Source organism: Synchiropus splendidus, chromosome 9, assembly GCF_027744825.2.
Source record: "Synchiropus splendidus isolate RoL2022-P1 chromosome 9, RoL_Sspl_1.0, whole genome shotgun sequence".
NCBI lineage: Eukaryota > Metazoa > Chordata > Actinopteri > Syngnathiformes > Callionymidae > Synchiropus > Synchiropus splendidus.
Window position 1 is genome coordinate 16,051,677 of NC_071342.1, and position 13,815 is coordinate 16,065,491.

The 13,815-nt window shown below is 42.0% G+C and overlaps 1 protein-coding gene across 1 annotated transcript in view; it reads left to right on the forward strand.

The window, feature by feature from the left end:
• The first annotated feature begins 329 nt into the window (after window positions 1-329).
• pcsk2 (proprotein convertase subtilisin/kexin type 2) overlaps window positions 330-13,815 on the forward strand; it is a 29,484-nt gene continuing 15,998 nt past the window's right edge. Inside the window, exons 1-5 of the mRNA XM_053875886.1 lie at window positions 330-799; window positions 2,229-2,333; window positions 6,876-6,989; window positions 7,351-7,459; window positions 10,840-10,877. Coding sequence (XP_053731861.1) covers window positions 629-799; window positions 2,229-2,333; window positions 6,876-6,989; window positions 7,351-7,459; window positions 10,840-10,877 — 537 coding nt within the window. The 5' untranslated portion in view covers window positions 330-628. The remainder of the gene's footprint in view (window positions 800-2,228; window positions 2,334-6,875; window positions 6,990-7,350; window positions 7,460-10,839; window positions 10,878-13,815) is intronic.

The following is a 13,815-nucleotide window of genomic DNA, read 5'->3' on the forward strand; positions in this document are numbered from 1 at the left end:
ATATATATATATATATATATATATATATATATATATATATATATATATATATATATATATATATATATATATATATATATATATATATATGCATTCATTCAGTGAGTGTTCAAAGTAGACGTCTATAACTTACACTTCTGCTACTTATTAAAGATGTACATTAGAATTATTGTTATTAGTATTATTGTTTTGGGGTTTTTTTTAATTCAGTGACGCGAGGATGGAGCGATCAACCCGAGTCTCGACTCTTGGAGGAGCTGGGCACCGACTCGCAGCTCATCCGGGGCAGGCGAAGTAGACACACCCGCCGGAGCTCATTGGAATCACGTCACGCCAAGAAACTACCCCACCGAGGAAGGTAAATGAATTACGGATGAGAGGAGGAGCGGGTGGAGCGATAGAAAAGCTGAGGATGCATCTTCTCTCCATCGACCTCCTCCGTCGAGCCGCAGCAGGAGCAGCCGGGGCTCCGCGAATTCCACCTTCACCGCTCTCCCCACGCGAAAAGATGCAAAGCATCTGATCCCTGCACCTCCTCCTCCACCACCCCCCTCCTCCTTCTCCTCCTACATCTTTAACAAGGAGCATCCCTCATTCCACTCCGCGGATTTGAAGCCAGCCGGTCACGATGCGCGGACATGGGACAGTGGGATTTATGCTTCTGCTGAACACGCTGCTGCTCACCACGCAGGCTGCAGAGAAGGTCTTGACGGAGCATCTTCTGGTCCAGTTGCATGAGGACGCGCAGGACCAGGCGCACCAACTTGCACTGCAACATGGGTACCAGAGCGCTCGGAAGGTGAGAGAACATTAGGATGCTCTTCATCTGCACGTGAACAATTGTAAACAAACACATTTCATCTCAAGTTGAAAGGTCTCATATGACCTTTATACCACAAACAGTTCAATGTTATTGCAGGACAGGGATAAACTAGATGATAACCACACCAGGAAGTCTGGGATTTCGTAGCAATTTTAGGCATTTCAAATCTCATATCAGGTCGGCACATTTCAAACTTCAATAGCTCCTTGACAATTATATATTGACTACCGTTTTGATGTCACGTGGAAACACGTCTTAAACTGTAATTAAACAGCAAAATAATGTGTTTTTAGGTGTTAGTTATGTCATATAAAGCTGCTATGAACCGCTCTCGCACTGTTATCATTTTAATAATAAAGATATTTTACGGTCTTTTTCAATATCAACTAAATCACCAAACTTGACCGTTCAACTGACCATTTTAAATGTATTTATCAACATATTTGAGACGATGATGTCATGCGAAAATGAGGGGGATTCCCGTCTACACCAAGAGAAGCCCTGCTTTTTACTCGCACACCTTCAAATAGAGACATTTAAAATGATCTTTTTTCACCAACATTTAGACTTGCGTGATTGATTGGTGTTGTTTGTGTCTTTATTGTTGCATTTGCAAACCCGCCTGGCCTTTTATTTCCCTCCACAATGTCTTCTCATCCTGATAATCCCATCTTGTAATAATAGGCTGTTTATTCCAGAGCACCGGGAATGATTTGCTAACTGTGTGTGTGTGTGTGTGTCAGTTGTCAAAATAAAGCGCGTGGGTGAAATTGGCTGGGCCTCTGCCAGCGAGGCGTAGCGGCGACTGTGGAGGTGCTCTGAATGAGGATTTATTTTTCCCTTTTTTTCCACACTCCAACCTCCACCATCAGCACACTTTGTAACAATCTGCCATTCACCGTGAGCAGCATCACTAGATTCCCCTTTTTCCTCCCTGGGAGACGACGCATCACCTCTAGCACCCCCGCCCCCCACCCCTCGCCATTAACACCCCCACCCTTTTCCCAGGTTATGTAATCGGCTGCTATATTTGTCATGATGTGATGTGCCCCATTAAACATTGTCCATGTTATTTGAATTACCTTGTAATGTCCCCTAATTAACCAGAATGGGGCGCCTCAAAAGCTAAAAGGCTTTGTTGTTTTTCATTATCTTTTGCTTTTCGCCAGCGGCATCTGAGTGACACGCTATTTTAAACGGATATTCATGCACACCTTGGCTGCCACAAACACAAAATCAGGTCTTTAATCTGTGCAGGAGGAGACGCCTGCCTTCCACTGCCCGTGTCGCTACCGTCAGCCCGAACTAGGCCGAGGAATATGACCTCTTTTGCTTCTCCCGCCGTCACGTCTGGCCCTCCGTGTCTTTTGTCTGATACATCTCTCTGTCTCTCTTTGCTTTACAGATTCCATTCGGCGAAGGCTTGTTTCACTTCTATCCTCAGGACTCTTCGAAGAGGCGGAGCAAACGCAGCGCTCGCAGCAGACAGCGGCTCCAGAAAGACCGTAGGGTCAGTACGAACCCGAGCAAAGGACGGCTCATGCAAATAATCACACATACAGTTCCTGCAGTTTCTTCTCATACATGAGCGGAAACTACTCTTCCTGTACGCAGAGACATTTAAAGGAAGCAGACAACCCCACTAACTGACATTTACGGGGATAAATAGATTGAATCCTGGATTTCTCCACCGCTTCTCTTTGCTATCTAATAGACTACCTTTCATATTAAGGTCACTTGAATATACTGTGGCAACCATCTTGGAAATATTGCCAGGGTCAGTTCCTCCAATGAGTCAAGCTTATAGCTGGAACTAGGGAGAGAACTGTAATGTGGAAATTCATGCCTTAGGGTGCTTCTTACCAAGAACTGAATTTTAAACCCGCACACCTAGACTTCTAAAGATAAAGAGTCAGCTAAAGAGTCCACTGGATTTTAAAAAGATCGGGAGGAGCTCAGCCAAGCAGCTCATGTCTCCTCATACCCTGATGTTGCTGACCCACAAGTGGTGTCGGGACATCCCAGTTCCCGAGTTGACCACTAGCTGTCCCCTTTGAGAAAGGAATGTAAAATAACGAATGCTATTTTGCTTGCAACATGTTACATTTTAAAAATATTAAACTACACGTCTGCCGGTTATATTTACATGGCACCATGTGGTGTGTTCAAGATAACCCCCCTCAGAGCTGCCTGAGCTCACAAGCTGAGCATGTGCTCATATAAAGTCCGAAAAATGACTAAATATGATCTGAACAGAAAGAAATCATGAGATTAAAAACGGGTGGTTTACAAAACATTATAAAAGGATTGTTCATGTGAGTCTGTTCATCCGATAGCACCTGAAAATCCCTGTCTATTTGACTTTGATTTATAACTTCCCCTGGACTTCCACACATCAAAACGACAGCCTTCTAAATGCCTTTTATTTTTCACATCTAGCTAAGGTGTTTAGAAGCCTCTGCCCAATATTGGCAGCACAGAAAGTCCTGATGCAGATGATCAGCTAAGCTCTTTAATTGCAGTTGTGAGACGTGCTAATGAAAATAAATGGGAGCCGCTCCACCACGCTAATACTGCTAATGGAAGCAAGACAGCGCAGATGTGTTCAGGTGTACGTTCCAGATGCTGCCTTTTTCATCAGATGCATGACAAACTCATATGCAGCCGTGCAGATATTGATTCCCCAGCATCTCCTCAGTGATCGCGTATATTTCTTTTGAAAATATCGCCCGACCAAATGGTTCCGTTAATAAGTAAACAAAGTTTAGTTTTAGATGATTTCGAAGAGAAAACTATTTTGTGTTATTTGCTGGCCTTATTTAAAATAAGAAGCTGCAGCTCAAAATATTGAAATTATTGGGCGCCTTGTTGTCATATCCTTTATCATAAAAGGTATTTTTGAATTCCAAAAGTGGGTCAGTCAGGTTTCTCTAGGGTGAGATCTTTTGATTTCTATTCCTTTTTGGATTAATATATTCTCACTCGATGATATTTTTTAAAAAGACGAGTTTTTGTTCAGAAGGCCAGGTGATGAAAAAAAAAAATACTGGAGAATCGCGATGGCTGATTCTGAAACTGGAGGGTCAAGTGATTCCTCTTCAAATTCAGGTCGCATCAGTATATTCCTCATGGCTTCCGCCTATTAACTTAAGCTCAGTTTAAATAAGTTAATCGTGGTTGATCCTTTTTTAGTATCGCAGAGGATTTTTCAGAATTTGCATTCTCTGTTCCGCAGCAACTACAGGAGAGTCTTTAAGATGGATTTCCTCAGGTCCCTGGAGCCTGTTTATGCATGGAAATCTATTAGCAGAGCTTCATGACCCACTTCTGGCTTTCCTGTTGCATTTTTACGGTCCACTTTTTTTTCTTATCTGACTGCAGTTCCGAATGAATTTTATCTTTCGGGTGCACTTTTAATAAGCGGCGAACTGATGGAGGGAATGCCACTTGCATGTCTTTGGTTTTAAGCGTGCTGAAGTGTTGTGAGTCGGGGGTGGAAAATGATAGAGGTTCACACACTGTTTGATGTTGTGAGTGGGCAGCATGACATCCTGTCTCTGGGGAAGTACCGGCGCTTCTGCCAAATTATGGAGCGAAGGAAGGGAAGACGGAATACAAAAATGAAGCGTGGCGTTATTATCTGTTGATTAAATAGTCCTATTTGAGAAAGCGGCGAGCGAGAAGGCAGTCAGACTGACATGTCGCAGGAAGTTCACACGATACATTCACAGTGATTTATTGTGTGCCGCTAATAAAAGCTCTGCATAAGTAGCACTTAAGAAAGGCCGTCTTCGCCGCCGTAATTTGAAGTGGTAAACAAACTGGACAATGACAGTTCCTTTCACAACTTTATTTACAAATTCACAATTGCTAGCCCTTTTACCAGTGGATGAAAACACCATTTATTGAATATTGGTGCATTTATTGAAGATGGGAATTACCCTGTCTTCCAGGGACTAAAAGCCTCTTTGTCATTGAAAGATTTAATGTCCTTACATTGCTAAAAGTCTTTAGCTTTAGCCACTTACCATCTGAAAAACCAAATATACATGTGTAACCAAATGTCCAATGCCCCATGTCAACCAAGTAGAATTACATTATATGAGTGTATTCTAATACAGTGAATGTAGAGTGTCTGCTGCAGGTGCGCTGTTCCTCTATGTGTGTGGCCGCTGCATGTGGGAGGGGTTGCCGAGTGAGTGACGTCTCTCCATAAGTGAAGAGGTGCCCGGTGCGTGTCCAGCTCTGAATGTGCGCTTCTGTGCAGTTCGGCTGTGACAAAGTCATAAACCAAGTAACGCTCTGTCCGAGCTCCAGCTGACAACAGGACATGTGTCGAGAGCTGTGACACCACTGTCCAGTGCGGAGACAGGAAAGGTTTTACACCTCAATATGAAGAAAAAACAGTCAGTAAATGTAGCTAACGGGACACGTCTGCATACAGAGGCTGCGTTATACACAATAACAAAGCGTGTCGTGGGTCAGCTGATCGGTCCCTGCAACGTTATGTTTTTTCCTACTTTTATCAGGGGCGTTCAAATTCTGGATTTTCATTCGAAATCCGAAGCAAAAAAATCACAAAATTTTTGTTCAAACTCCGGGTCAGGGACGTTGGAAAACCGAGGTACCACTGTAATTGCAAAATGGTGTAGCTTAGTTCTTAGTTGTACACAAATAAGACAGACTCTTGCTGTACATGACAAGAACAATTTAAATGGGTTGTTCATGTCCTCATCATGATCCAGCGGCACAGATAAAGACAAAAGCCATTTTTGTGCACAGTCATCTCTTGATTGTCTTCAACGTCTTATGTGTGTGTGTGTGTTTTGTATCTATTATTACTCTAATGATCCCAGATGAAAGCTGCTCTGCTTGTGAGTGAACAGTCTATTGAACATTCTGTTCAATGCGTCATTTTCATTGTTGCCATGTGGAGGTCATGAATGGAAAAAAGAAACAAAAAAACAAACAAAAAAAAACCCATAAAAGCATCTATTTTTCATTCCAAGCTCTATCTGGTCTTCAATTTTCACTGTTGAGTATTTCAACGCACTATTGACAACAAGAAATTGACAGGCTCCAGGCCAACTCCACTACATAGTCCAACTCAGTTCATGTGTCTTCTTTCTGCACTGCGCTGCATCGGTGCAAACTACTGATGTGTAGATGAGGTATCGTGAAACATTAATGCAGGGTTGATGAAACAGTGTGGTATTTTTTTAGAGGCCACTGATGTAGAAACAATGTGAAGTTTCATTGAATCAGTTGTTCAAGTCCTAAGCACAACAACAGAAGCACAACAGAAGTTGTGCTTCTGTTAGATGAACCAGGGCCACAGCGGATCGAGAGTTTGGGCCTCAACTGTCTTTGATCTTGTTTGTTCGGTTATATATTATATTATATTATATTATATTATATTATATTATATTATATTATATTATATTATATTATATACAGTTTGCTCACCAAGCAGCAGGGAACCTTTGTAAGTGCAAGAGTTCCTGGTCCACTGATCACACTGATGCACAAGACACGTGGCAGCTAGGATGATAACAACAGCAACAAACATGGAGGAATCCCTGAACAAAAGCAAACAAAGCATCTGTTTGCTTTTGTTCGTTTTGTTTTTCACTACACAATGGCCAGGGTTTCCACTGCTCTGAATGTACTTGGAATTCTTATTAAATTGAAATTCTTCTACAAATATTTTATTTTACTTACTTTACATTAAAAGAGCTTTAGTTTAAATGAGGTGATATAAAAACTTGAATATAGCCACCATCGTGATTTACTGTGCTATTGTCAAACTGATGCAAAATAAACAATATTTTGTTGTTTAAGTGTATGTATGGGTCCATCATTTGATTCAGTAATATACCACATTCATTCAAATTGAAAAATGTATATCTGTATATATCTGTACAATTCATTACCAAAGGAGTACCTTTGACCCACGTGTTGTGAAAGTAAGAAAACCAGCTCATTACTTTAGCCTATTAGTGCAAGAGCGTGTTCCACAATGACGCAAACCCGACATCCTTTCTTCCTGCAGGTCAAGAGTGTCTTGGAGCAGGAGGGTTTCGGTCGTCAGAAACGCGGCTACAGAAACATCAACAGCATGGAAGTCAACATGAGCGACCCTCTATTCACCAAGCAGTGGTACCTGGTGAGTAATGGCCCGCACGGCCGCCTGACCTTTTCCACGTTCCCCGGTGCCAATTACCGCTCACATTCCCCACTACTTTGGGAAACAACACTGGTTTCCGTTCCTCAATTAGTCCGAGTCGATTCCGTGGCTTCTGGCTCCGCCTTTACTTTGATCCGACCGTGACGTCGATCACTTCTTGCTGTCAGGACTTGGCATTTATTCCCCCTCCCCACCTGTTGTCACACTCCCTCCCGCGCCCTCAGGCTGCCTTCATCGCCGCCGTGTCTTCCCACACAAGCACCCTCCATATTGACTCATTTTCTAATGGCGTCTCGACTGGATGCCATGACTCACGGATGTTCTCCATATTGTCCCTAAGATAAACACAGGCCAGGCAGACGGGACCCCTGGGCTGGATCTAAATGTGGCAGAAGCTTGGCAACTGGGCTACACGGGAAGAGGCGTCACTATAGCAATCATGGATGACGGTGAGTGTAGCCAAGTCTTCCCTGTGGAGCTGGAACTGAGAACCCATGACACGAGACACTGGCTTCCTGCCAAGCCCACTTATTAGAATATGAAAAATATATGATGCTTCATTTTCTCACACGTTTAAAAACTTTTGCAAAATAATAAATCACACATATTTGTTCTCCTTTGCCTTACCTGCGATTCAATTGTGATGGATTGAGTTGCCTCAAAATCCCTTTAGCCATTATGTCACTTGTCTTTTTAACTAATATGAAGTTACATTTCCACATTTAAAACTGTGGTAAAATAGACTGACACACAGGAAGGAAATACCCAACCTCCTAATTGATTTAATTCTGATCCAACCAGAAGCGGTGACCAAAAATGTGTAGATAAACAAACCAACAAACCTTGAAAACTATCTTTAAAAATGTCATGTCAGTGCTCAGCAATAAGAGAGGGTCAAAAGGAGTGTTAATTCAGTGAAACAGACCGTGTTTACATAACCTCAGGAACATATTCAGAAAAATGTATCTGTAGACTTCAAGATCAAGAGCAACGGAACAGAACACACTACTGTACGTCGCAATCAAAAGCAATTCAAACAAAGTAGGGCCTAGTGGGAATCAGGAGCAGAAAATGTAAGAACTGTTCTTCACTCTACCCCTTTCCAATCGCTCTAAAAAGTATGAACAAGTGTTGGTTATAGTATTTATAATGTAATTTAAGTAGTGTAAAGGCAGGAGAAAAAATGGAGGGGGGGTTGAAGGGTGAGGGGCGTTGACTTTTATTGAATTTCCGAGAATTAAGAATCTAGTTTTTTATCATGAGAAGTAAATCTCATGATAAACCACTCTCACCAACCTGTACCCGGTCCATCTCCTCATTTCTATGTCCAGATACTCGACTTCCTGTCTGTGAGCAACAGACTTCAGCTGTTATTCTTTTCAGGATTTTTTTTGTTAGAAACACTTCAACAACCATCGTAATCATGTTCAACATCATGCTGCGTTATCCGCTTGTTTTGATATTCCCACTTCCTTTTAATCCGTTTTATCACGTGAGATTTCATTAAAAAAAAACAAAGATAATTTTTCGCCACCATCAGCCTAAAATGTCAACGGGACCGAGGTGCGCAAAGAGCACAAATTTGACTGAAACCAATGGTTCTTGTAACTGTGTAACCTTTTGCAGTGTGTTACTACTAGGGTGAGAGGAGGGCGTGCAGAACACCATTGATAATGCACATTATGAAATGATGCCTCAGTATGACAGATCTGGGTCCTGACTTTCATGCTCATTCACTTATTGAAATTGCTCATTAAATAAGTCCCACTTAAATGTACCACCGCACTCCAAAAGATTGGGGTCCTTAAGAATTGCTTTTATTTTTTTTAATTAAAAAGAATCATAATAAACTAGGGCTGCAACCATGAGTTGACGTCATTGATAACGTTGACAAAAATTTGTCGACGTCAAAATCTGTGCGTCGATGCGTCATCGTGTAAACACCTATGAGCCGCAGGATGGGCATCGAGAACTGGTTGTTATTGAGAAGCAGCGAGAAAATATCACATGCTCTGGAATCATTAGGATATGTTCATTTCTCTTCCTTTAATTGGTTCCTGACTGAGGTCGGACTCCAACTGGCTGCTGTCGCTGCGCGCCCCAGGCTCCGCGCCGCCACCTCCGACTGACCGCCTCAGTCACAGTCACGGAGGAGTTCGAGCGGAACTTGGTCGTAGTGTTCAAAAGTGTGGCTTCGTTTTGTTTGTGAAGATAACGCGTCTTAAGGATGAGCAAACTCCTTCGACACCATGGTAGAATGATGAAAGAGTGCTCTGTGTTTGGTCTGTGACGTCACTCACTCTCGAGCTAACAGCTAGCATGTCGGTTAGCACAGAGCTAACTTGTTGTAAGTTAGTAGATGTAGTGAAGTGTCTCTCCTCCTCCTAATAATAATAACCACAACTGAACTACGGAGCTACGCTGAACACATCATTTTAGGTTATTATTCAAATAACACCTTTTGATGTAGACGTTATTTATACGATACACATATGAATATTGATGATTTTAAATTCTTCTCAAGGACCAATAAAGGCCTCAGTTTTGAAGAACTGGAGCTCTCTGTCAACTGTTTCATGCTTCATGCTTCACTGGGTTAATACGTCTTCCTGGATTATGTGTCATGATTTTAATATACTTGTTTAATAACGTATGGTGTCTGAGCCTCACAGTGAGATGTTTTAAGCAACGTTAGGTTAAAAAGAAATTCAAAATAGGTCCAAACAATGGTAATCGCGATTCGTTGGCTAATCGAAAAATAAGTTAATAATAATAGTTGCAGCCCAAATTTTGGATCTATAATGTGCCCAAAATGACTCTTAAAGCTTTTTTAGCTATAAGGTGTTTCCATTATTTTGTCCAACCCCTGACGGGCTGTCAATAGATGAAAATCTTTATCTCAACTGAAGCCAAGCTTAGCCAAGATCAATGGCAAATAAACTGAGGATTTCTATCCGTTCCAAATGTAACTTAAAGGAAAATGTTTTCGACACAAGAGTGGCCAATAATGCTTTGCTCATGCAAACATTAATTTGCTCCAACATACCGACGTAACAGATACAGTCAGGAACAGTCTTTAGAATAAGCTCAGTGGCACTGAAGAGGCACAACAACATGCTAACAGCATAACATTGGAAACAGTACAAGTAACGTCCGACTTACGACCGGAATCGGTTCCGACCAACTGGTCATAAATCAGATTGGACGTACGTCGAATGCCATTCAAAGCAGCGGTTGGAGGTGCTACTGTAGTGGTGGATGGCTGTGTGAGAGTGAGCTGCTGGGATACTGTGCTGCCTTAACTGTCGTACATGTTGTCGGGCTGCTACGTGCTGCGGTGCCAGACATTGAATTTTAAAAAAAAGCATCTGCTGGCTGTGGTCGTAAGTCGAACAGGTTGTAAGTCGGATGTTACTTGTACTGGCCACTAGTGCTTTGATAAAATCTTCCTTTAAGCTACATTTAGAACAGAGGAAAAACGAGAGATTTATAAATCGCCAGTTAACTCAGCTTTAGAGCGATTATTCCCTGGTCCAGTCCTGACCCTGATGGAACCAGGGTGACATGCCAAAAAAGTGAATGCCAAAAGTGGCAGCGCTTGGGAAAGGATGTTCAAGGCCTGACTATGTCAAACAAGTCATCTAATCCTAGCTGAAGGGTGCAACCTCTTAGATGACGTTGGTGTGGAAGTGTCCTTTGATGTGTTGGGGAGCTACAAGGAAATGACAAATTACGATCACCGCAAAGGCATTAAAGAAAAAATTCAACTATATATGAGGTGTGCTTCAACCTTGAAGAACTCTGAATAATTGTTGTTATCATATTTCAGGCATTGACTATCTGCATCCAGACCTGGCATCAAATTATGTGAGTACCTCAACCTTATTTCTCCTTGCTGTCACAAAAGCCGCTCTGGGCGTCAGGTGGTCGACGTCAAGTGGGTTGGCTTGCCGTGTGGCTGCCACTGACAGGTGCTTTCCAAGTCACGGCTGCGAGGTCTCCTTGTGTTCCTGGAGGACGCTGAGACAGGAGGACAGCCAGCAGAGCTGTTTCATGTTAATGCAGGGAGCACTTTGGCAGGCCGATCTGTCAAAAGCAGAGATAATGCCAGGGTGGTTGCCGCTGCATAATGTGATGCACTTTCTCTCGAATACTGATCAAGCAGGCTGTAGTGATGAGGATTTGACCACAAAGTTTGTGGTTCAGCGACACAAATGTTTTGCGCCTGGAGCCTTGTTGACTCACTTCTTTGACCTTAAGCCAACTGTGAGACATCATATCTAGTGAGCAAATCAGATCGGTGGCATTGCAGTGATGGCGGCCAAAACACATCAAGCTTGCTACGTCTTTCCACTTCAGCTTTTTGTTTTTTGTTCTGTTTCACCACCGCTTGCCTGGGAACAGAGATGAGTCTCTGCCCAAAAATAAGCTGCCTTGATTCATGCTCCAGTGGATTGATGGATCATGCTGCGTGGAGACCTACAGACTGTGTTTACGTGGGTGAGAGTGAGGGAAACACTGTGCAATCTCATCTTTTGTTTTCTCAGAGTCTCAGTCCTCGGCAGATTCCCCTGCTGTCTGCTGAGCAAATGCACAACTCAAATAAATATCAGTTAGAATTGACGATGGAATGTGCACCGACACAAAACACTCCACCGGTGCTGATGATCAAAACCGTCTTTCTCATTTATATTGCGCAATTTAGAAAGCGACGAGCTTCGTATTATAATGATATTACGAATCAAATTCCAAGCTAAATGGGTCTGGAGGAGATAATTTCAGCCGGTAACTGTGATATTAAAAAGAAATTATGGTCCTCATCAATCTCTAAAAATGTGTTTTTTTTATTTAAATTTAGAAATGGGTAGTAGAGGTTACAGCATCGTGACAAATTCCAGGGTATAATCGGTTCTGATATTCTTGGTTGTCTTTTGGGGTGTATTAATCCACAGAAAAATACATTCAACATTGAGATAAAACTGACTATAAACATTTTAATGAGTTTGCAAGGACTGCGTCTGTCTTCTTTGTCTTTCAACTCTTCCTGTCAGGGGTTGCCAGCAGCAACAGCAAGTTATCCATCTTGTGCATCCTGCCTAGTCACACCTAACCAGTTCCCTCATCCATGAACACAATGCTTGCCTTCCTTTTCTCCTCCTACCTGGTACTTACATTTATCCATTCAACATGTCCATTGTCTCCCCTCTCTGCTTGTCCAAACCTCTGCTTCTCACCTTTTCTGACGGAGCTACTGCCTCCAAACCATGCATCGTGGCAGCTCTCACTACTTTCCTATAAAGCTTCTCTTTCACTCCCCCCTTGTTTGACCCTTGACAGTCTCCATCCCTTTTACAGTGCCTCCACTTTCCTCTTCACCTCTTCAAATTATTGTCCATCACTCTGCACGACCTATCTATAATGAGGACTGGATCAATTAGAAATGAAATGACAGTATCTTACTTTGAGGTGTGAAATCCCTGCTTTGTTGAGGGATCTTAAGTAATAGAAGAAAACAAGCATGTGGCTAGTCAAAAACATAGCGAAAACAAACGTAAAAAAATCACATTAGTAAAGAGTCAAATCTCTCTTTCTATAGAGGCAACTGAAAACTATATATATATATATATATATATATATATATATATATATATATATATATATATATGTATAGACACACATTTTTTTTTTCAGTCCCTGTTACTGTCCATGTGGACTTTGGATTTTGCAATTCTTCCCTATGGGAGTTTTCAGTTGCCTCTATAGGAAGAGAGATTTGACTCTTTAAAAATGTTATTTTTCACGTTTGTTTTTGCTATGTTTTTCTTGCTCTTGAGTCTCCACAGAATCAAAGACTAGCCACATGCTTGTTTTGACCAATTTCATGTATGTATTTATTTATTAATTTTTTGTATTCCGGTCCCTGGTACTCTCCATGTGGACTTTGGATTTTGCAATTGTTCCCTATGTTCTCTCAGTTTTCATTTGATTTCAGAGAGATTTGACTCTTTATTAATTGTTATTTTATATGATGAGATGGGGGTAACTCCCTGGAAGACACACACACTCAATAAAATGACTTACATTTTGACTGTAGTTTTTATGTAATGGTTTTCACTACTCCGTATCAATGCTCAGGAAGGTCTGATCTAGTTTTGACTCTGTGTTAAACCTACATCTGATGCGATTCCATCTCTTACAGCAGATGGAATTGTGGATGTGGATCACACGTTTTAGGAGCCATGCTGCCATGATGTCTCACCATCATGAAGTTCATCTTACATAGCTTGAATATGCATGAGACGAGGAGAAGGCAAAAAACGCTCAATTATTCATGGGCGCTCCGCAGAAGCCGCGCTGCAGATCTGGACCGTGAAGTCGACATGAACGACTGTCAATCTTGATCTGGGCTAAAACACACAAGGCAGCAGTCGGACAAAAATAAATCACCGTCCGTTGTCCGTTAATAGAGTGTGCGTGTAGTTAATCAGACCAGCGGGTAGTGAGCTTCATTAGGGCCTTTATAGATTTGGGGGTCAGCGCCGTGTAGATGAGAGAAATGAGAGGCATTTACAGCACAGCCTAGTCACACTCATGGCTGCTTGGTTGAGCTGTACAAGCAGGTTAAGTTTTGCTATAGAAGCAAATCAAGAGGTGAAAAATGCGTGTGCCAACTGCAAAAAGATCTGCACTTTTGTCATGAAGTTCTCAGTTAACATCTGTCAGTTTACTCGTGGCTTGTAGTTTGAAAAGGTTTACACTCCGACAGTGCCTCCTGCTTTGCCATTCTGACCCGAGCTTCAACCCT